At 35.4% G+C, this 22,388-nt stretch overlaps 1 protein-coding gene across 40 annotated transcripts in view; it reads right to left on the bottom strand.

Moving 5' to 3' along the window:
- Positions 1-22,388, bottom strand: part of LOC147355172 (uncharacterized) — an 814,003-nt gene that overhangs the window by 628,975 nt on the left and 162,640 nt on the right. For 36 of the 40 annotated variants that reach the window (XR_015144325.1, XR_015144311.1, XR_015144332.1 and 33 more), the window contains one exon: positions 3,969-4,040. Coding sequence is in view for 9 of the 40 variants with exons in the window: in XM_086346814.1 (XP_086202940.1) it covers positions 3,969-4,040 (72 nt within the window). In the remaining 31 variants the exon portion in view is untranslated. Of the gene's footprint in view, positions 1-3,152; positions 3,593-3,968; positions 4,041-22,388 lie in introns of those variants that run through there. The other 4 variants (XR_015144331.1, XR_015144318.1, XR_015144340.1 and 1 more) reach the window with 1 other exon arrangement.

The raw sequence follows: 22,388 nt of genomic DNA, 5'->3' as shown, positions 1-22,388 counted from the left end.
AGTTCCTGACACTGTTTTCCCCCTTGGCTTAATAAATTTGATCTCTTTAAATCCAAGATTTTTCCAACAAGCAAGAGCTTAAAAAAAAAAAAAACACTGCCAGATACTTTTGTTGTGAGAAAATGCTGAGTGCTTTCAAGTGATCTTCTCCTTATGGGAAAACTGACCTGGGGAAAACTTTTCCAAATTATGTCATGGGCAAAAAAATGAATTGTCAGGGAAAGATGTTTTTCTTGACTATATCTTGCCCTATTGTGATAGTGGTAGATCTTTTTCATGGCAGTGTTGCCTCCAGCATAGGTTAGACACGTTATCTTTGCAGAAAGTTTCTAATTTTGACATTACTTTAGGGATAAAAGAAGTTATTTGATTTATATTTTACTGAGGTTTATAATTCCTTACCACTATAACAGTATAAATGTGACTGATTCTTTAACAAGTACTTGTTTATATTAAAAAAGTGGAATCTCTTAAGTCACTCTTGATTTCAAACATAACATGCTTCTTACTGTAATATCTAATCATTGAAAAAAGTGAAAAACAATATAAATGTTATGTAAGTTTCTACTAAAAATAACTTAATTTACAATTAATTCTTGCTTTTGTAGGTGAAAGTTGGTGAAGAGAAGTGAAGTCACTCAGTCATGTCCGACTCTTTGTGACACCATGGACTGTAGCCTACCAGGCTCCATCCATGGGATTTTCCAGGCAAGGATACTGGAGTGGGTTGCCATTTCCTTCTCCAGGGGATCTTCCCAACTCAATATTCTCTCAAAATTGATAGAGCATTGATATACCTTCTAGCTATCTTTTCCTCATACATTTCACATATTTTAATAAATTCTTTGCAATCAAAATAGTTTGAAAAAACAAAATAATTCTAGTGAAAGAAAGTTGAGTCTCATAAATTAAGAAAATACAAATCTGAACACAAGAGGAAAATTTTTGCATCCATATAAAACAAAAATAAGCAAGCAAACAACGCTAGATCTAAGATATTGAAGAGTTCCTACATAGCGACTTAGCAGCAGCAGCAGCAGCCTCCAAATATCTCATAAAAGATTTTGTGTATTTTATATACATATATGTATATATATACACATATATACACACACACACATATTTGAAGTATAACACTGAAAAGTTTTGAAACTCCTCCTGTGTATCTAATTGTATTTTTTTATTTCAAAGTACTATATAAGACAATACTTGAATCCATGAAATCAATTGAATTGTTTCCATTGTATCATTTATACTAATATTAATGGAAGAATTCATGGAGTTCAGTAACTTGTAATGAACAATTTCAAATAAATGAATAGACAAGCACATACCTTTAGCCTGGATGTAGAAGTAAGTCTTTTACAAAGATAATAAATAACAGCTAGAAACATATGGATATCATTAAGGAAAATATGTATATTTAACTAATATGCTAAATAAATACTACGTAATAATTTACATTTATTGATCAACATTTATACTTCAACTATAACTTCTAAACTATATCCAAAGAAAAATAATGTGAACTCAGAGCCCCAGTGCAACACAACTCATCGACTAACAACAAAATATATAAAATCAGTAGTTTTTGACAGAAAAATATACCGTCATCTACAATATCTTCCTCAGACAATATTTTTATTTTATAAGATAGGAAATAAAGCAAAATACCTATGCATTATATCTTCTTATATATATGATATGTAAGAGGTCACTTTCTGATATACATATGATAGATCCATCAGGTCAGAAAGTGTGCTTAATCATGTCTGACTCTTAGGGACCCCATGAACTTGTAGCCTACCAGGCTCTTCTGTCCATGGAATTTTCCAGGTGAGAACACTAGAGTAGGTTGCCATTTCCGACTCCATCTTATATATAGACAGATTGATAGATATAAATATATTGTATATTTTATCAGTCACATATTTGCAAGAGATAAAAGCATTATTGGTTACAGCACTTAACTAAAGCTTAACTCATACATGCTTTCTTAATAAAATCTCAGATGCTAAAATTGTGCTATATTCAACTAGATAGAAACATATCAAACACAGAAACCCTCTAGCTTCATCCAACAGTTGGTTACTGTTAGATTTAACAAGGAAAATCTGCAGTGTGACAAGATCTGAGATCATCTTACATAATTTGTTTTTGTTGAATTAAGTAAAGAAATATATAATTTTATTTTTTATTGCATGACAAATCTAGTGCCCAGTGATTCAACATTTAACCACTAGGAGACTTAAAAAGTTGCAATTACAGTTGTGTAACTCTCACACAGAAGAAAACCAATTCAACAAAAATCTAGATTACAACATTTCTATTTCTTAAAATATTTTTTCTATTTCCACAAATCTTTAAATGTAATCAAAAGAATTAATAAAACTCATAGTGTACAAAAAAATCCTTTGAGATTTGTTGCTGTTGTTTTGTTTTGTGTTTAACAAGTATTTCTTGTATCTGAGATTCCCTGGTGGCTCAAATGGTAAAGAATTTGCAATGTGGAAGATCTGGGTTCGATCCCTGGGTTGGGAAGATCCCCTGCAGAAAGGAATGGCTAACCATTCCAGTAGAATTGCCTAGAGAATTCCAAGGACAGAGGAGCCTAGAGGGCTATAGTCCATGGGGTCACAAAGAGTCAGACACCACTGAGTCACTTTCACTTTCACTTTCGCACGGTAGTGATTTTAGTGTTAAATAATCTGGGATTCAATCTTACCTCCATGTATCAGAAAGAAAGTAATTTAGGCAAAGGCTAAGTTTATCTATATGTAAAATGAGTATAATGATATTGCCCATACCTGTTTTAGGACTTCTATAAAAATCAAATAACTAACTCTGAAGTACTATGTGAAATATGTTATTATTTTATTATCACATCCACTAAGAATGTAATAAAGGTTTATGTTATTAAAAATTCTGGTACTTGTACACTTCAAGTGCTAATTTATTTCTGTAATTTTCAGTTCCTGGTGGCATATATCACTGAAAGTATTTTCCTAATATTGTAATTATATTAGTAAAACTGCCCCTCAAAATTACAGTGTAACCCTTTTAAGTAAATATTTTAACTGAGTATGGTAAATGAGTATTCACGGTACTTTAATCATTTATAAATCTTCTTTTTCCATGTTATCACTCACACATTTAGGGGACTACTTAAACTTTTATTTCATGATGCAACAATAACTGAATATAATAAATTAAAAGGAATCTAAAGTTAAATGTATAACCACAAAAGTTTACAGAACCCTAAGAGAAAGAAGTTAAAAGCAACCAAAGAGAAAAGACAAATTACTAGGAAAGAATTATGAAAAATAAAGTTACTCTGATTGGTTTCATTAAAAAAAAAAAAAACAAAACACACATAGAAAAAATGCAATAATACATTCAAAGTGCTAAAAAGTTAAGTTTTGATAATTAATATATGCCCAGAAAAATAACCAATCAAGATAAGGATAAAATTAAGGTCCTTCTCAGGGAAACAGAATCTGAGACAACTTGCCATTAATACACAGAACTACTGAAGAACTGCCACAGAACTACTGAATGTACTCAGGAATAACCAATCAGAAAAGGGACTGTACTAAAAAAAGAAAATTAAAAATTCATGTCACTCATTAATATAAATGTGAAAATTCAAAATAATTAAAATTTCATACTATTTTTTTAAATGCTAATTAAAAAGTGAAAAAATTGTCTCCATCCTAAGAATACAAGGTTGGCTTCATAGAAATTCTAGATATAATCCTTACTATTTTGCCAGATTGAAGAATGTAAACATGATCATCCCCCTAAATATAGTTGACTTCAATAAAATTACATACTCATTCATGAAAATAACTCAGTAAACTAACATAGAAAATAATAAGCATGATTAACCTCCAATAATACTATTCAAATTAAGGAACATGAGAAGCCATATGTTTAAACTGGAAATAAAAAAAGATGTCTACACTCACCGTATCTATTGAACATTGTCACTTGCCGAAAAAATGAAGGGATTAAACTCCATGCCAGATAGAAACTCAAATCTACAAAAAAAATAAAATTATAAAAATGACAATCTTATGGATAAATAAGATATATTTTCCCTTCTCTTTATTTTTTTGAAAGAAAAAATGATCTACAGTAGCAAATTTATAATGCTTTACTACTGAATTTTTTATACAGATAAACCTAATACCTATTATATCACAAAGGATGAGGTTATAGTAAATGAAATTAAACCATTAACAAGCATTTCACACTGTACACAAAGTAGGCCATTACTGCTCCTTGGCAACCTCCTGGAGTTCCCTGGGTATAATCGGACCCCATGTGCAGAGGCTTGGGGTAGATTGAAAAAAGAAGCACATGGTAGGTGGCAGGTTTAATAAGCAAGGGAATTTACACACGAGGCTTGTCTTAGGAAGCCTGGGACAAACAAAATGAGTAGATCTCCACATCTGCTTGCCAGAATTTTAAAAGTTTATACAGAGGCCTTAACTGAGTTTAGTCACATATACTACCCAGATGGTCTCAATACCACATTACTATCTCAAAGCTGTGTCCTCAGGAAACTTCTCAAATGGGGAAGGCAAACAAAACATACATTGCAAGGACAGGGAAGGAAATGGGAATCTTATTACCCAAGTCCAGCTTACAGGTCAACCAGCAGTTTTCTCAATGACCTTCACCAAAAATTATAAAGACAGATTGGAACTCTGATCATTTACAGACATGTTTTATAATTATTAGAGAAAAAACTTAAATATAAAGAGTTATAGCTAAAATAAAGTGGAATATTAAAAAATACTTAACATGTGAAGATGGGGATCAAAGTAAATAAATTTAGACAGAATAGAGAAAAAATGTAAAATGAAAAAACTATAACCAACCATTTCGGCAATTATATTAAATATAATAAGCAGTAAGTTTTCCAAATAAAAAGCAGGTTATCAGACTAAATTTTAAAAGCAAGATTCAACTATATGCTATGTGCTTTTCAATATAAAGGAACAAATGATTTGAAAGTAAAAGGTTAGAAAAAGATAAAGTATGCAAATAGTAAATGGAAGAAGTCTGGAGTGGCTATATAAACACAAGCAAAATGAGACTTTATTCCCAAGGAGTATTGTACAATTAAAAACAAAATTTCATAATTATAAAAAGGCAAAACACATATAATTACAGCATGCAAACACAAAAAATAATATAATTAATCACTTCTAGGTACATATACATGTAGTAAAAGTACAAATAGTTTTGACTGGTCATAGCATTAACAATAGTATTCATCTCCAGGGGGAACAGAAATAATGGTTCTTGAAGGATGGGAACCACTCTATTTGTAATGACTATTTTACAGATTGGATGTGAGTGTAAAGAAGAGATGAGTGACAAAGAATTGACGCTTTTGAGTTATGGTGCTAGAGAAGGCTCTTGAGAGTTCCTTGGACTGCAAGAACAAACCAGTCAATCCTAAAGGAAATCAACCCTGAATATTCATTGGAAGGACTTCGGGGCTGAAGCTCCTATACTTTGGCTACCTGATGCAAAAAGCTGACACAATAGAAAAATACCTCAATGCTGGGAGAGATTGAAGGTTAAAGGAGAAAGGGGCAGCAGAGGATGAGATGGTTAGACAGCATTACTGACTTAATGGACATGAATTTGAATAGACTTGAATAACTGGGAGATAGTGGAGGATAGAGGAGGCTGGGATGCTGCAGTCCTTGAAATTGCAGAGTTGGACACAACTTAGTAACTGAACAACAATAACAACATTTTACAGACCAGAGAAGATTTGAGGCTAACCAGAACTCCATGTTTTACCTTGACTAAATCTCAAAAACTATGTTGAATTAAAAGAAACAAGTAAATCTTTAAAAGGTACATGGAATATGATATAATTGATGGGAAATCATAAAACTTGCAAAGTTATATATATATATATACATAAAAGAATGAAATATATATGAAATATGTATGTTTACAAAAAGTATGAAACATATGTAAGATAAGAAATACCAAATCCAAATAGCCTTTCTCTCTGGAAAGAACAAACTTTAGAATAGGGAAAGGCACAAATGTAATTTCAACTATAAAAATAATATTTTTTCCTTAAAAGTGATCTTTATAAAAGGAAGCAAACACTGTACACTAGTCAGATGTCACCAGCCTAGATGAAGATGCATGTATATTCATTATACATTTTCTATATTTTTTCATTTATTTGAAGTATATATGTGCCAGGAGCCAGCACGGGAGTTCCCACCCATGACAAAGGTCATGCGGAGAGGCCAGATATGCAAAGGCGAGTCAGGGCTCAAGGGACCCCCCTGGACCTGCCTGAGCGTCTACCCCAAAACCAAAATCTGTCTGTTTTACTATTTTACAACTTTCACCAAACTCTTCTGACATTAATGGGGGGCTATCCCTGACCACCTTTCTCTGTAAGAAAATCAACTTAAAACTCTAGTTAATAAGTCTCCTGGGCATAGTAGGAGTCTTTCAATTCGAACCCCTCTGATGACTTTCTAGCTTGCCTGACAGGTTTGTTCAGATTCACAGCCTCCCAACCACGAGAGGCACGGGAAGCTTAAGATATTCCAGCAATGCAGAGCTTCTCAGAGAGTTAAAATTGTTAAAATAGAACTAATAGAGGATTTCTTTGTTGAGCTAACGCTTGCTGCCAAGTTTCCATATCCCTTATCTACTGTGTCCCTGGCAGTGTATTGATTAATATAGTTGGTGTATAGAAATATAAGTAGTAGCTTTAATGTTTGTAACCTTGGACCCTTGAGTTAATTCTTTTCTTATTATAGCCCACCACACTTTTGCCCTATAGGAATGCAACTTTATCTAATGCTTTTGGAGGGTGGTGCCTGACTTTAGAATAATCACCTTTAGAGAAAAATAAGTTTTCTGAAGAAAGGGTCGAAAATGTTAACAGGCCTCCTGGCCAGAAGATGATGTAAATCACCTAAACTTTTGCATATGATAAGTTTGCAGAAAGAAAGCCTGGCTTCGATAAGGATCAAGGACTGCTGACCTTGCATGACCCTACCCCTTCCCCCATTATCCTCTATGCACAACTTAAGGTATAAAAACTACTTTGGAAAATAAAGTGCGGGCCATGCTCATCAAGCTTGGTCTCCCCATGTCGTCCTTTTTCTTTCCTTTTCCTTTTCAGGCTGATTTCCCTGGAGCGCAGGGGCCCTCTGCGTTCACTTTCTTGCCTGGGCTTTTAAGACCCACTCGAGAAGGTGCCTAAGGTGGGGCACCTTCCACGATTTGAGAGGGCGCCTGCGGCCTACGTGAACAGAGCAAGTCCCATGCTGCGGCTTTATTGGCTTTCTGCGTAAACTAAGGAATATCAGCCTCTTTTCTCTCCTCTATTTTCTAAACTGCAAAATTCTTTCCTTATCTCTTTATCTATTCTTTTAATCGCCCGTCCTCCCCAGGGAATTCCTGGATCCAACCCGGGCTGGACCCCGGTATATATGTATGTGTGTGCATGTGTGCGTGTGTTTTATATTAGAAAGAAGAGTGAAAACTGAGTTTCACATGTCAGCTCTGTAAGGGCTTCATCAGGAATAATATAAGCTAAACAAACCATTGTTTTGTAGCTTCTGCAAGGCTCTGCATATGTTTTACCAGCCTCATAATCAAACAAAGCATCATTAACAGTTAGAATAAAATATAAAATCTACTCTTTCAAAGTTCACCATTGCTCTAGATAAAGGTTTAGATCACCTAATAATATAAGACACCGGTTTATGGTTCTACTTTTTCTAACCATCAAAACCATTACTCTATCTAATGCAGTGATTAACTTTAAAGCAATTATCACTTACAGGAAAGCACAGGAGTAACTTCTCCAGCAAATAAACAATGCTATCCAGTTGTTTTCAAAGCAAAAATAGTTGTTGATCAGTCCATGCCTGCTAGTTGTTATCCTGATGGTAATGAAATAATCATATTACAGGAAGAGTCATAATTGGATTAGATGAAAATCAAATGTGCTGACAAATCAAGGAAGACTCTGACCATAATATCTTAAACTCCTCTACTTTTTGTACACAACATATTTTTGTCAACATGTATTTTATTTTCATCTCGCTGTTTTACTATGTAGATATAAATGTTGTTCCATATAAATGATGTTCCGATCTGTGAGATGTCACTAAGATAGATGTGGTATTTATACCTTTCCTCAATTCCATTATCATTTCCCTTTTTCGTTAAAAAAATAAAAAGAGAGTGTGGTCACATACACCTGTAGTATAATTTAGTTATTTTATGATCTGTATCTTGAAATAGGTAGTGGGTTCAAAGGTGAATACATAGGTAAAAACTCAATAGACTGGACAAATTGAATTTGTAAAGCGAAATATGTAAATATAGGGATGTTTTATCTCTTTATGTGGTGAAATATAATATTGCCAGGAAGTGTTTTCTGATTAAATATTTTACTAATATTCCTTACTCAGATAATACATAAAAATATAAAATAAATTTAAAACCAACAATACAGGAAAAGATGAGTATCAACTAATTGTCAACTATAATTATGAACTTACTATGTACACTTCTAGGTCATTTTATACAGACATGTGTGAATGTGTGCAGAAAATTTCGTTTCCTCTCTTCTCCCTGCTCCTCCCCTTCCTCTCATTTCCTCACTCCACTTATCCATAAGTGATACATATTTTGGAAATCAGCTTGCAGTTTACAATTTTCACTACATATAATAGCTTGAGGATATATAACTCCTAATAGTACCATGTTTTAGCAGTTTCTTTATTGATTGTCTTGGTTATTCTTATGTTACAATATATCAATTTTTTTAATACTTTGCTGTACATAGCACTTTGGGGATATAGAAAGTGTTTCTCCAGAGTAAATATGAGCAACATTACCGGGGCTTGAAGTATGTGAGTAACAAATTTGAGGCCTAGCTATCCTCTAAAGTGACTAAAATAAATGCTATTCCTGCCTACAAACATTGTACATTCTAAAATTATAATCTGCTAACCATTTCCTAGTTAGTTGAAATGTCATCTTGATCATATATTAAATCTCTTGAACTATGTTATTGGTTTTGCTGCTAAGTCACTTCAGTCATGTCCGACTCTGTGCAACCCCATAGATGGCAGCCCACCAGGCTCCGCCATCTCTGGGATTCTCCAGGCAAGAACACTGGAGTGGGTTGCCATTTCCTTCTCCAATGCATGAAAGTGAAAAGTGAAAGTGAAGTCGCTCAGTCATGTCCGACTTCGCGACCCCATGGACTGCAGCCTACCAGGCTCCTCCGTCCATGGGGTTTTCCAGGCAAGAGTACTGGAGTGGGGTGCCACTGCCTTCTCCAGTTATTGGTTTTAGTACTTGTATAATAAGTTGATTCTCCAATCTTCTAGGTAAATTTGAAGGCAGTTTTTACAATGGGATAGAAGCTGCAGAAACACAAGCTTATTTAATATCTGTTAACTTCAAAATTTTCCTACTGGGAAAGCTAGAATAATCATAAAAGTATAAAAATAATCATATAAATTTAATAATCAAAGGTCAAGATAAATGAGGATCCCTGGATAATGCAATTTTAAGTTTAATGAGTTCTAGATTCTTTTTTTTAAAGTACACTATATATATCCAGTGATAGGCTGGTAAAAATTTAACTTTCTGGAGTGAAAAGTGTGGGAGGAAGCTCTGATGAGCAGCATTTTCCAATCACACAGTGTATATACTTCCATTATGGCCAATTGCAAACCACACACATGGCATCACTGAACACAGAATTAGGAAGAGATGAACAGTGCAATGCAATATTTCCACATGGCAGATGCAACAGATACACAACCTCAGGAATACAGAGTTATGAATAGATGAACAGTACAATGCAGTATTCCCACATGGAAGATGCAACAGATATAAATAACCTCAGGAATACAGAATTATGAATGGATGAACAGTACAATGCAGTATTCCCATATGGCAGATGCAACAAATATAAACAATCTCAGGGACGTACAGTACAATAATTAAGAAACAGTGAAATTTTAATATGGCTTACTATATATTTATCTTTTAATAGGAGCTGTGTTTAACACAAATCCCCTAAATATTTAACAATCAGCTCTCAGGATCCAGAATGAGCAGGCTCCAGAACACCATTCATTGTCCACTGACATTGAGGATACTAGATGTAAAATCTCTCTGAGCCACAATCTACAGTCTTCTAGAGAGCATGGAGAACAAGAGTGATGTCAAAAAAGCAAGTGAGAAAAGTTTTAATTAACAATTACATTCAAATAAAATGCATACCTAAATCATGTAATCTACATGAACTTTGAATTTATTTTCAGGACAGAAGAAACATGAAAAATAGAATAGGTGAGTTCCATTCTCAATATATTATCTTACAGCCTGATCACATCTTTTTCCTAAATTCCGCTTCCAGTTGGATATTGGTGAAAGGTTTTGGAAAACTGGAATGACTGTATTTTTCAGTTACATTCCATTCTGCCTTGATTGCATAGATACTGCCTAATTTGTCTTTCTTTCAGGGGGATTAACATACTTGTCTCTACCATGCTCCATTATTTGTTTTGACTCTGTCTTTGAAGATTTGAAAGAGCCCAGATGAACAGTAATTGGTCAACCTCTGAGACCAAGCATTAAAATTTCCAACTCAAGAAGGAATATCCTTGATAAACTTCTGAGTAAAGACAGCATCAGTAATGGAAAAAAGAGTAATAACCGTAATTCTAGTGTGTGCTACCACAAATGCAGGAGTTCACATGACACACATAACTAATCTTGTTTTTAAAGGGGAAAGCCAAAAGCCATTTTAAATCATCAAATATTGTTGGCTAGCCATGAACTCTGAAGCCAAGCAGAAAACATGGCAAAACTTGACCTAATTTTCTTCAGAGAAGGAATAGGATTCCTAAGGGTTTCTTTGTAATCCTTTAATCACTGTTTTCCTGCACATCTCACTTCTTGGGAGTGGAGGAAGTTGAAACTTCTTTTAACTGGGCAATGGAGTCAGGAGGGAAATTTTATACAGAAGCTAATTAAAATTATAAACTTAGGGTAGAGAGCTGGGATTGACTGATTTTACAGATCATAGCCAAACACAACAAGGAAAGCTAAAGTTTTTCTTTTATTTTGTTTTCCTTTAGTTTAGGAGTAGAGGGTGAAGAACGTTGAAACACAGAGACTTCATGGAGGTAAAAACAAACATATGGAAAAAGTTACTTAAAAAATAAATGCTAAACTATACCAGAAACTTTAAGAAGCAACTCATTTTATATTCAAAGGGAGGAGAAAGGAGAATATAAATGAAGCAAAAAATGAATGAAGATGAGAAAAACAAATCAAGTCAAACAGGTTTTTTGGATGCCTGCCTAACTCTTATATTAATATTTATGTAAAAGAAGAATAGAAGAAATTGCATCTTCAATGAGTATAAAGCATCCTAGACATCATGAAATCCAATGAACTGACAATGCTTGAAGTGCAGTGACAAACACAGTGTCTTAAAGATTTGCCTGGTTTACCAGATGTATTAAAAATAAATACAACTTTGGTTCCTATATCTTTTTAAGATCTAGTAAGTATTTTAGCTAGTAAATGCTGGTTTTTTTTTTTAAAAAAATATTCCCAAGTATTTAAGTGAATCAAATTTCTGATAAGAGCATTCTGCTGCAAAAACCTCGATATAAAATGACTTTTGAAAAAATGAGTTAATATAATGAACTAAAAGCTTTCATTTTGACCTGAGTACAGTGTAATAGTATTTTTCACAAAGATTGCTTATAGTTTTCATGAATAGAATTCTGTACTATTCTTGCCAGTAAATACTACTCTGTCTCACATTTTATTATCCTTGACAGGAAGAAAAGCAGTTATAAATACTGAGGGAAACTGAATAAAATGAGTCAATTTTTTATAATCAAATAAACAAGATGTAAGAACCTGGAGAAATCACTTAGTTTACTCTCGTCTAAATTAAAAAAAAAAAATTAGGGTTAACAGTTGTAAAAACTTTCCAAGTGACATAAAATATTATATTGGAATTTACATGGTTTGAGATTTCAGCACAAGTAATTGAGCCCTGATCAGGAATAGGATTCAGGATTTAATGATTATTTCTTCTTCTGATTAACTATATTGAGATAAATGTGATTACCATATCACATATTAATATAATTCATATATTGACCCTAGTAAACTCAAAGCAAAAAGTTTATATTATTTTTTCTACATTGAATATCTTGTTCTTTGACTATTTGGCCATACTAATATGGGCTGGAAGAAGCACAAGCTGGAATCAAGATTGCCGGGAGAAATATCAATAACCTCAGATATGCAGATGACACCACCCTTATGGCAGAAAGTGAAGAGGAACTAAAAAGCTTCTTGATGAAAGTGAAAGAGGAGAGTGAAAAAGTTGGCTTAAAGCTCAACATTCAGAAAATTAAGATCATGGCATGTGGTCCCATCACTACATGGGAAATAGATGGGGAAACAGTGGAAACAGTGTCAGACTTTATTTTGGGGGGCTCCAAAATCACTGCAGATGGTGATTGCAGCCATGAAATTAAAAGACCCTTACTCCTTGGAAGAAAAGTTATGACCAACCTAGATAGCATATTCAAAAGCAGAGACATTACTTTGCCAACAAAGGTCTGTTTAGTCAAGGCTATGGTTTTTCCAGTGGTCATGTATGGATGTGAGAGTTGGACTGTGAAGAAAGCTGAGCACCAAAGAATTGATGCTTTTGAACTGTGGTGTTGGAGAAGACTCTTGAGAGTCCCTTGGACTGCAAGGAGATCCAACCAGTCCATTCTGAAGGAGATCAGTCCTAGGTATTCATTGGAAGGAATAATGCTAAAGCTGAAACACCAGTATTTTGGCCACCTCATGTGAAGAGTTGACTCATTGGAAAACACTCTGATGCTGGGAGGGATTGGGGCCAGGAGAAAAAGGGGATGACAGAGGATGAGATGGCTGGATGGCATCACCAACTCGATGGACGTGAGTCTGAGTGAACTTCGGGAGATGGTGATGGACAAGGAGGCCTGGCAGGCTGCAATTTATGGGGTCACAAAGAGTTGGACACGACTGAGCAACTGAACTGAACCGAACTAAACTGAATATTCAAAGAAGGCATTTCTGTTTCTCCTTGGTTCTTTCATATGCAATGCCAGAAAATTCATCTGCTACATATGAAAAAAATCTGATTATGGTTCTGTGTTATTCTGTTCCTGTTAGACAGGATGATATGGAGATAGTTTGTTTTTCTGCCATAATACAGTAGGCATAAACATTCGATTCCAATTTGGGTTATTCCTACATCCTAACTGAATTTTTAGATTTACATAAATAAAATACACTCTTTATGGTGTATTTTATATAGCTCTGTGTCCTTTGACAAATGCATAGAGTTGAGTATCCACCACCATAGTCATAATACAGAACATTCCCCTTAATCCAGAATTCATGTTCTTCTACAATCAACATGGGAGTGAACCTCTATACCAGCTCAATCTTGTAGTCTGATTCTAGATATTTTAGTTGTTAAAGAAAATAAATTCTTTTTTTAAAGTTAAGTTTGGATCATGCTTTTTATCATTTGAATCTAAAAGATCTCTGATTTGAAACCCAAGGAAGAATAGTTAATAAAATTAAGATTAATAAAGCCTACCTAAAAAGACTTTTCAGGAAATGAAATCTGTCTTTGAGTATTAAAAGAACAAACCTTCATTAGCTTCAGGTGGCAAAACTAGGATCAAAATTTGAATGAGATACTCAAGAACAAGTAGGAAAACATACATATAGGATTTTGTGGGGAAAAAAAATAAACTTTCTTTGAAGTTTGGACTAAAGTTTTATGCCTTCTAAGATTAATGACCTATGATCTTATAATTTTATGAAGGTTTAGTGAAAGAAGTTATAAATGAGGAATTCAAAAAGATAGGAATTAAGAAGCCATACAAACAGCAAGAATTAAGGTAACTGAATACTATGGGAAAATATGGATGATATCAGAATAAAAGAAGTTGAGAGAAAGAACCAGTGGGGAGGAATATGAGAAAAGCCTGCTGGGGACAGTCCTGATTTTTGTAGTTGCAAGACCTGGACCTCAACCTGTTAATATGTGTTTATATGACCATGAACAAATCACTTAAATACTTTGGTATCCAGACTTAAAAATGAATAAGAATAATAAAATTTCTATTCATTTCATATATTTGCTTTCAAGACAAACAAGATGACCCATTTGATAGCTTATTTTTGAATTATGAAGGTTTTTCATGAGCATGTCATTATTTTTCCTTTTACTATTATTATCTTCCATGGAATTTAAGAAGTGGAAAGCAGAAATATTATTGAGAGCTTAAATAACTATCAAGATAGAGGGCAGTGTTTTGGGATTGTATGTAGAGGACGGTAATTTTTTTTTTTTTACTTAAGACTATCCTTACCCATATTGGTCTTTTCATGCAACCCATGTTTGAGTGAAATTATATCATAGTGTTCAGTTCCTCCTTCCAGTATTTGCCCTAAATCCTCACTAGTACCAGGAGTAATAGATGGCATCAACCATCTCAGGAGTTTTATTCACACGCATCTTCCCTGAGACCCCAGGCAGATCTTCATGCAGCAGCAGTGAACTTGAGCTGGATGGGAATATCCTTAGCGGTGAGAAGACTATGCCCAGACAACTGACTGCACCCAGAGTTGTGCTCCAGTACCAGCTGTCTTGTTCTTGAAGGCAAGGAAAACTTAGACATTTGGAAGAAGAATTCCCAGCTAGGGAGTTTAATTTCCCCAAAAGCTGGTATTAAAATCTATTACCCATGGTTGATTCATGTCAATGAATGGAGAAAAAAAATATATATAATATTGTAAAGTAATTAGCCTCCAATTAAAATAAATTAATTAATTAAAAAAAGAAATATTTATCAAATTAAAAAAAAATCTATTACCAAACCATCAAGGAGGCTGACTATTCTTTAGCTGGGATCACTTCCTATTCAGTGGCAAAATGAATAGGGGGTTTTGTTTGGATTGCAATCGCATGAAACCCGAATATCAGGAAAATTCATTAAAACTCTAGATCTGAGAGTATATATAGTACTATAGCTAAGCAACAACGACAAAAAAAAAATTTTTTTTTTGTCTGTCCAAGGTAAGGTAAGTGAAGACAGGACATGTGATTGAAAATATATGCATATCCTAAAGATTTATACACAGAACCACTAGCAAAATCACAAAAGAAAACCCAGGCTAGTCTGGAATGTATTTAGAAGAATGAGGATGTTTCAAAAGGCAACTATTCAAATGGTCTAAAAAATAAATTTTTTGACCATGATTGTGACATTAGGGTAACATACATACAATTTTTGATGATGTAAAATATAGAAGAAATCTACCACTTAGTGGCATAGAAAGCTCAAAAGGTAGGACACTAAAAAATACAACTAAACAAATTTAAAAGATAAGTCAAGCACTCAAATGCAGTCACCTCACACCTTTCTACTCTATGTTCCCAATACCCTTTCCACAAACAACACACATGCCCACGAATGCAGCTAGAGGTCCAGCGATCATAACTACACTGCCTGAAAAACAGCAATGTGATCATGACATATGGCAGAGGACATTGAAAAATAAGTTTTAGCATTGGAGGTTATGTTTTACATTCATTTGCAATCATAATACATCCAAGTGATTGTACTGATTTTGCTCAGATTTTACCTAAAAGGGTAATATCAGTTGCTGCTTATTGAAACTCAACTTGGTAGACCAAGTCAGTCTTGAGACCAGAGAACATCCACATCCAATCCCTGTAGATCTTTAGAAGGAACTGGAGAATGGGCTCTTCCTTTCTGGTTTCCCCAGAAAACAGAAACCATCAAAACGGTTTCACAAAATGGCTAAACTTAAAATGTCTCAATATTAACTACTGTTTTTTTTAGCTTTGAGGATCATTCTGGAGTATTTAACAAATGTGCTCATGATCTAATTCCTTCTAGCCAATTTGCTGGCAATTGTTGCCAGTGTTTCACCAGAGAAACCAAAGGAAAGGCTCTGGCTGCTGCCAGCATCAACCACAAGTGCTGAGGGACGTGGGACCAAAGCTGAAAGTCTCTGTGAGAGTAGTGGGAGATCACAGTCAGCCTAAGCCTTCTTTACTCCATGTACTGAAATGCATCTCTTAGATTTTACTTTGACTTCCTTTCTTACTAGGGATATAAATCTAGACCCCAGCCTAGTGTCTAGTCCTTGCCATTCTTCCCATTCAGCATGTTAAGTCTCTCTTTACAGCTTAAATCCATTGAACCTGACACATTATTCTGATGGAGTTAGTTTGTCATCATCATCATTATAGACACTGTTACTGTTGTTTTGCTGAGTGATTCTTCAAAACTAACTTCCTGCCACTTTGTCAGTTGCCAGATGTGGCCAAAGCATGAAATCTTCTTCAAGAGGCTCCTCCACCTGGTAGAAATAACTTTCTTTGGAGCTTGTCTTCTCAGTTCATTTCAGTTCAGTTGCTCAGTCGTGTCCAACTCTGTGCGACCCCATGAACCACAGCACATCAGGCCTCCCTGTCCATCACCAACTCCTGGAGTTCACCCAAACTCATGTCCATTGACTCAGTGATGCCATCTAACCATCTCATCCTCTGTCATCTCCTTCCTGCCTTCAATCTTTCCAAACATCAGGGTCTTTTCAAATGAGTCAGCTCTTCACATGAGGTGGCCGAAGTACTGGAGTTTCAGTTTCAACATCAGTCCTTCCAATGAATATCCAGGACTGATCTCCTTTAGGATGGACAGGTTGGATCTCCTTGCAGTCCAAAGGACTCTCAAGAGTCTTCTCCAACACCACAGTTCAAAAGCATCAATTCTTCGGTGCTCAGCTTTCTTTACAGTCCAATTCTCACATCCATACATAGCCTTGACTAGCGGACCTTTGTTGACAAAGTAATGTCTATGCTTTTTAATATGCTGTCTAGGTTGGTCATAACTTTCCTTCCAAGGACTAAGCGTCTTTTAATTTTATGACTGCAATCACCATCTGCAGTGATTTTGGAGCCCCCCAAAATAAAGTCTGACACTGTTTCCACTGTTTCCCCATCTATTTCCCATGTAGTGATGGGACCACATGCCATGATCTTAATTTTCTGAATGTTGAGCTTTAAGCCAACTTTTTCACTCTCCTCTTTCACTTTCATCAAGAAGCTTTTTAATTCCTCTTCACTTTCTGCCATAAGGGTGGTGTCATCTGCATATCTGAGGTTATTGATATTTCTCCCGGCAATCTTGATTCCAGCTTGTGCTTCCTCCAGCCCAGCGTTTCTCATGATGGACTCTGCACAAAAGTTAAATAAGCAGGGTAACAATATCCAGTCTTGACGTACTCCTTTTCCTATTTGGAACCAGTCTGTTGTTCCATGTCCAGTTCTAACTGTTGCTTCCTGACCTGCATATAGGTTTTTCAAGAGGCAGGTCAGGTGGTCTGGTATTCCCATCTCTTTCAGAATTTTCCACAGTTTATTGTGATCCACACAGTCAAAGGCTTTGGCATTGTCTTCTCAGTTCACCAAATAAACCCAGATGTGCCTGAGGCCCAGAAATGGGCTGAAAGTTTGGTTATAAGGTCACCCTACTATGCTTGTGTTTTTTATGTTTTGGAGCAAATGATTGGACTCAATGTCTATGAAGGTTAATCTTTACACATCCATTCCTCACTAAAAATACCCTCTTGGCTACTCACTGCTTGCATTAACATTTAATAAAGTGCATTTCTTGGAATTTATGTCAATGAGGCGAGATATGAGATAAAGTCAGAAAAGATGGAGAAGGGCTATTTTCTATATGTTAGTGACTCAGTCGTGTCCAACTCTTGTACAACCTTAATGAACTGCAGCCCACCAGGCTCCTCTGTCCATGGAATTCTCTAGGCAAGCCTACTGGAGTGGGTTGCCACTCCGTTCTCCAGGAGATCTTCCTGACCATGGGATCAAACCTGGGTCTCCTGCATTGCAGGAGGATTCTTCACCACTGAGCCACTCGGGGAGCCCATTTTCTATATCTCCCTACCAGAATATTCAAATTAGCTTATTAAGATCTTTGCTCCTCTAGAGAATTTTTAAATTATTTTACAAAACCAATTAACTTTTATCCTCCTTAATGACTCTCTCTGATAACCTCTTGACCAAATTATTCTCATATGCATATGCTCTAGTTTTGACTTTATATATTCTGTTATCATTACACATACTGCTGCTGTTGCAGCTGCTAAGTCGCTTCAGTCGTTTCCGACTCTGTGCAACCCCTTGATGGCAGCCCACCGGGCTCCCCCATCCCTGGGATTCTCCAGGCAAGAACAGTGGAGTGGGTGGCCATTTCCTTCTCCAATGCATGAAAGTGAAAAGTGAAAGTGAAGTCGCTCAGTCGCGTCCAACCCCTAGCAACCCCATGGACTGCAGCCCACCAGGCTCCTCCATCCATGGGATTTCCCAGGCAAGAGTACTGCCATGTATGATTCTTTAAATGTTCAGATTCTTTTTTAGATTTCTTTTCTGAAACAATTTATAAGATTTATAAGATTGTATAAGTAGTACAAAGTATTCCCATTTATTCTTCACTAAACTTATTTAAAAGCTAATATATTATATATCATAGGAAAGTATCAGCAAAATAACAGTGATAGATCTACAATATTAAACATTGTACAGAAATCACTTCTCCCATTAAAGAAAATTTATGACCCAAGATCTGACTGAGGATCTCACATTGCATCTAGATGTCAAGTCCCTTTAGTTTTCGATAATCAGTTACAGTATTTCTTTTCTTGCTTAGGTTTCAAGGCCTTGACACTTTTGAAAAAAATGGCCATTTATTTTATGGCCTAGCCCTCACTGCAAGTATGTTTCCCCATGATTAAATTCAGGTTTTACATTTTGATAAGAATTCCACATAAGGGATGCTATCCTCTTCTCATTGCATCAAATCAGGAGACAGGTGATGGCAGTGAGTCTCTTGCTAGTTGACTGAGATGATGTCTATCAGGTTTTTTCCAAAAAGTAAATTAAAATTTTCCTGCATAATTCATAATTTTTTAGACATCTAATTTGAGATCATTCACTAATCCTACACCCCATATTTTTTTCCAACTGTAGCACATTCATCGATGCAGCAACTACTACTGTGGTGCTTACCATATTTGTTGTCATTCAGTCGCTCAGTCATGTCTGACTCTTTGTGACCCCATGGACTGTAGCACGCCAGGCTGCCCTGTCCTTCACCATCTCCCGGAGCTTGCTCAAACTCATGTCCATTGAGTCAGTGATGCCATCCAAGCATTTATCCTCTGTAGCCCCCTTCTCCTCCTGCCTTCAATCTTTCCCAGAATCAGGGTCTTTTCTAATGAGTCAGCTCTTTGCATCAGGTGGCCAAAGTGGCTTGCCATATAGTGATTTTAATTTCCATCTTTCCTTCTCCATTTATTACTTGGAATTTTACTCTGAGAGTACCCCTATTTAATTTATTTGTTCAATACCTACAACTTAAAGAACGCACAGATTTTTGTTTGCTTTTATGAATAACATTCAAAGTTACAATGATTTATTTTGTGGCTCTAATTATACCATATTTGGTCACTGGGAGCTCCTTCAAGTTGGTTCCTGTGTCCTTTCAACATGCAGGCTTAGTTCAAACTTTCCTTGACCCAGACATGGATCACTTCTGCAAGTTAGTCTCATGTCTTTGGTTAGAGAATGGTATTCAGAAATCAAGCTGTGGAAGCCAGCTGAGCTCATTGCTCCTAGGGTTTTATTGTTTCTCAGTGAGCAAATCTAAGAAACAATATGTATATATGTATACACCTTTGTCTGTATATATCTAATTCCAATCCAACACAAGATAGTTCAATTTAGTATTACTTCTTTCCATATTTGTAACACTTTTCTCTTAAAGTGAGAAACCTTTAGTTTTCATTATCCACAATGTTTACAAAGTAGCTTCAAAATTACTAACCCATAACTTTGCAAAAAAAAAAAATTACTATACTTGTATGCACTCATTTTCGTCTGTGGCTTTGCAATATCAAGTCAAATGCTCTTTTCCAAAATTAATTGGTTAATTTCTTCCCTAATCCCTCAGTACATTTATGTTAATTTTCTGTAACACAGTTATGTTTATTACTATTTTTATTCTACTCTGGATTCTCCCCATGTCCTGGTTAATTTTAATTATTTATATTTTACATATGTTAAATATCACCAACATACTAAAAGCCAAACTAAGCAAAGAAATATGCTGAGTGTCATCCCTTCATTATTCCTTCTACACTATATTTAGTTCCTTCTTCCTATTCTTCCTACACGTCTTGATTTACTTTTCATAACCAACTAAGCTCATAAATTTTGGTTTACCTTTCTTGTATTTATTTTTGTTTATATAAGTAAATATCTGTTATTTGTCTCTAAAAACAAAATTTTGATTTAATAAATAGACCTATTGCTTTTCTATTCTCTATCTCATTAATTTTAGCTTTTATCTATCTATACTGTTTCTGTTTTATGCTCTCTTTTGCTTTACATACTTATTATTCTAGTTTTGTTTGGACTCAATTGGTACTTTTCTTTTTTACTATCAATAGTTTTGAGTGATAGGGATTTTTTAATGTACCTCATAATTCTGATACTATTTTTAAAACATTCTTATCTATCAGTGCAGATATTTTAGTACTGTTTGTTGTTTTTTGGCTGGTAGATAATAATATACATATTCCAATTAATTGATTCTCTTTTGTCTTGCAAGATCCTAAGTTTTCCCTTTTGCTTCTTCTTCTCTTCAACCCCAATTTCCAAAGGGTCCCTCCTTCTTCCCTTTTGCCTTTTCTCTTCACCAAAATCTATGCATCCTAAAGGCTATTGCTTCCTATCACGTATATTTTTAAGTCTTTCTCTAAAACTTATCTTTGATTCACCAGGACACTTCTAAATATTTTCCTGCTGAGGATGATCTGGTTCTTTCCAGTGATGGTTTCAGATGAAGTTTAGGCCTGTTTCTAGTTCCTCTCTTCTCCCTCCATCACAGTTGATCTCAGTCAACCTTTGCTTGGCTTCTGCCACCACCAGTCTGGCAAAAGATCACTCACTAGAATTTGGTTTTCTTTTATTTATAGTTACATTGATGCTTGGGCATTGTCTGACTCCAAGCTATGTTTGATAGTAAAGTTTTGTGTAATTTTACCTTTTGTAATGCTATTCTGTACAGCATTATTTTGGGAGGAAATACTGAGAGATGCATACTTGGGTGCCTCCATTTTCTTCAGATATTTACACATGTATTGCAATCATTTTTGTAGCTGTCACACCGTCTACCCTTCATACTCATTAGTTCCTTGAGGGCAGGAAGTACTTAAATCATTTTTTATACTCAAAGTGAAAGTGTTAGTTACACAGTCATGCCCGACTCTTTACAACCCCATGGACTATAGCCCAGCAGGCTCCTCTCTCCCTGGAATTTTGCAGGCAAGAATACTGGAGTGGATAGCCATTCCCTTCTCCAGGAGATATTCCCAACCTAGGGATCAAATCTGGATCTCCTGCACTGCAGGCGGTTGGCCAAGAAGTTCATTCAGGTTTTTCCATAAGACTGTATGGAAAAACTTGAACACACATTGTGGTCAACCTCATACTAGCAGAATCTAGGCTCTCAAAAATGTTAGTTGAATCAAATAAAAGATTCAGGAAAGATTCCTGATGATTTGTGTCTTCCCATGACAATTCTTGTCAGTTTGTGATGACTTATGTGGATATAGGAATCTTTTGTAAAGTATAACACAATTATTGATATTTTAAAAGTACACTTAACTGATGTCACATTAAAATGAAATACATTCCATTTTTTAATGCTTTGATTTTAGAGTAATATATGTGAGCATTTATTATTACTATTATTGCCAGTTTCTTTGTCACATGGGTTGACTCCTACCAGTAGCACATACTGTGGGCTCTCTATTCAATAGTTTTCTTCTCCTTCTCCTTCTCTGTGTCTGTTGGATCCTGATTTTAATTCTGGTCTTCTGCTGGAAGCCAGCATGAGGAACTCCACCCGTGGCAAAGGTCATGAGGAAGGAGGCTCGGCATACACAAAGGCGGGATCGAGCCTCAGGAGTCCCCCTGGAAATTCTTGAGCACCTACCCCCTAAACCAGAGCCTGCCACTTTACTGCTTTGCGCTCTCACCTACACCTCTGACTTTATGGGGGGCTGTCCCCCACCACCTCTCTCTGAAAAAGAGTTAACTTACAGCTCCAGTTGATAAAGTTCCTGGGCGTGACAAGAGTGTTTCAACCTACAAACTCCTT

This window comes from Bos grunniens, chromosome 17 (assembly GCF_055505025.1).
Source record: "Bos grunniens cultivar Pamir isolate PY7600 chromosome 17, Bosgru_T2T1.0, whole genome shotgun sequence".
Lineage (NCBI taxonomy): Eukaryota > Metazoa > Chordata > Mammalia > Artiodactyla > Bovidae > Bos > Bos grunniens.
The sequence above is the reverse complement of the archived record's forward strand: the minus strand, read 5'-3'. Positions and strand labels throughout refer to the sequence as shown.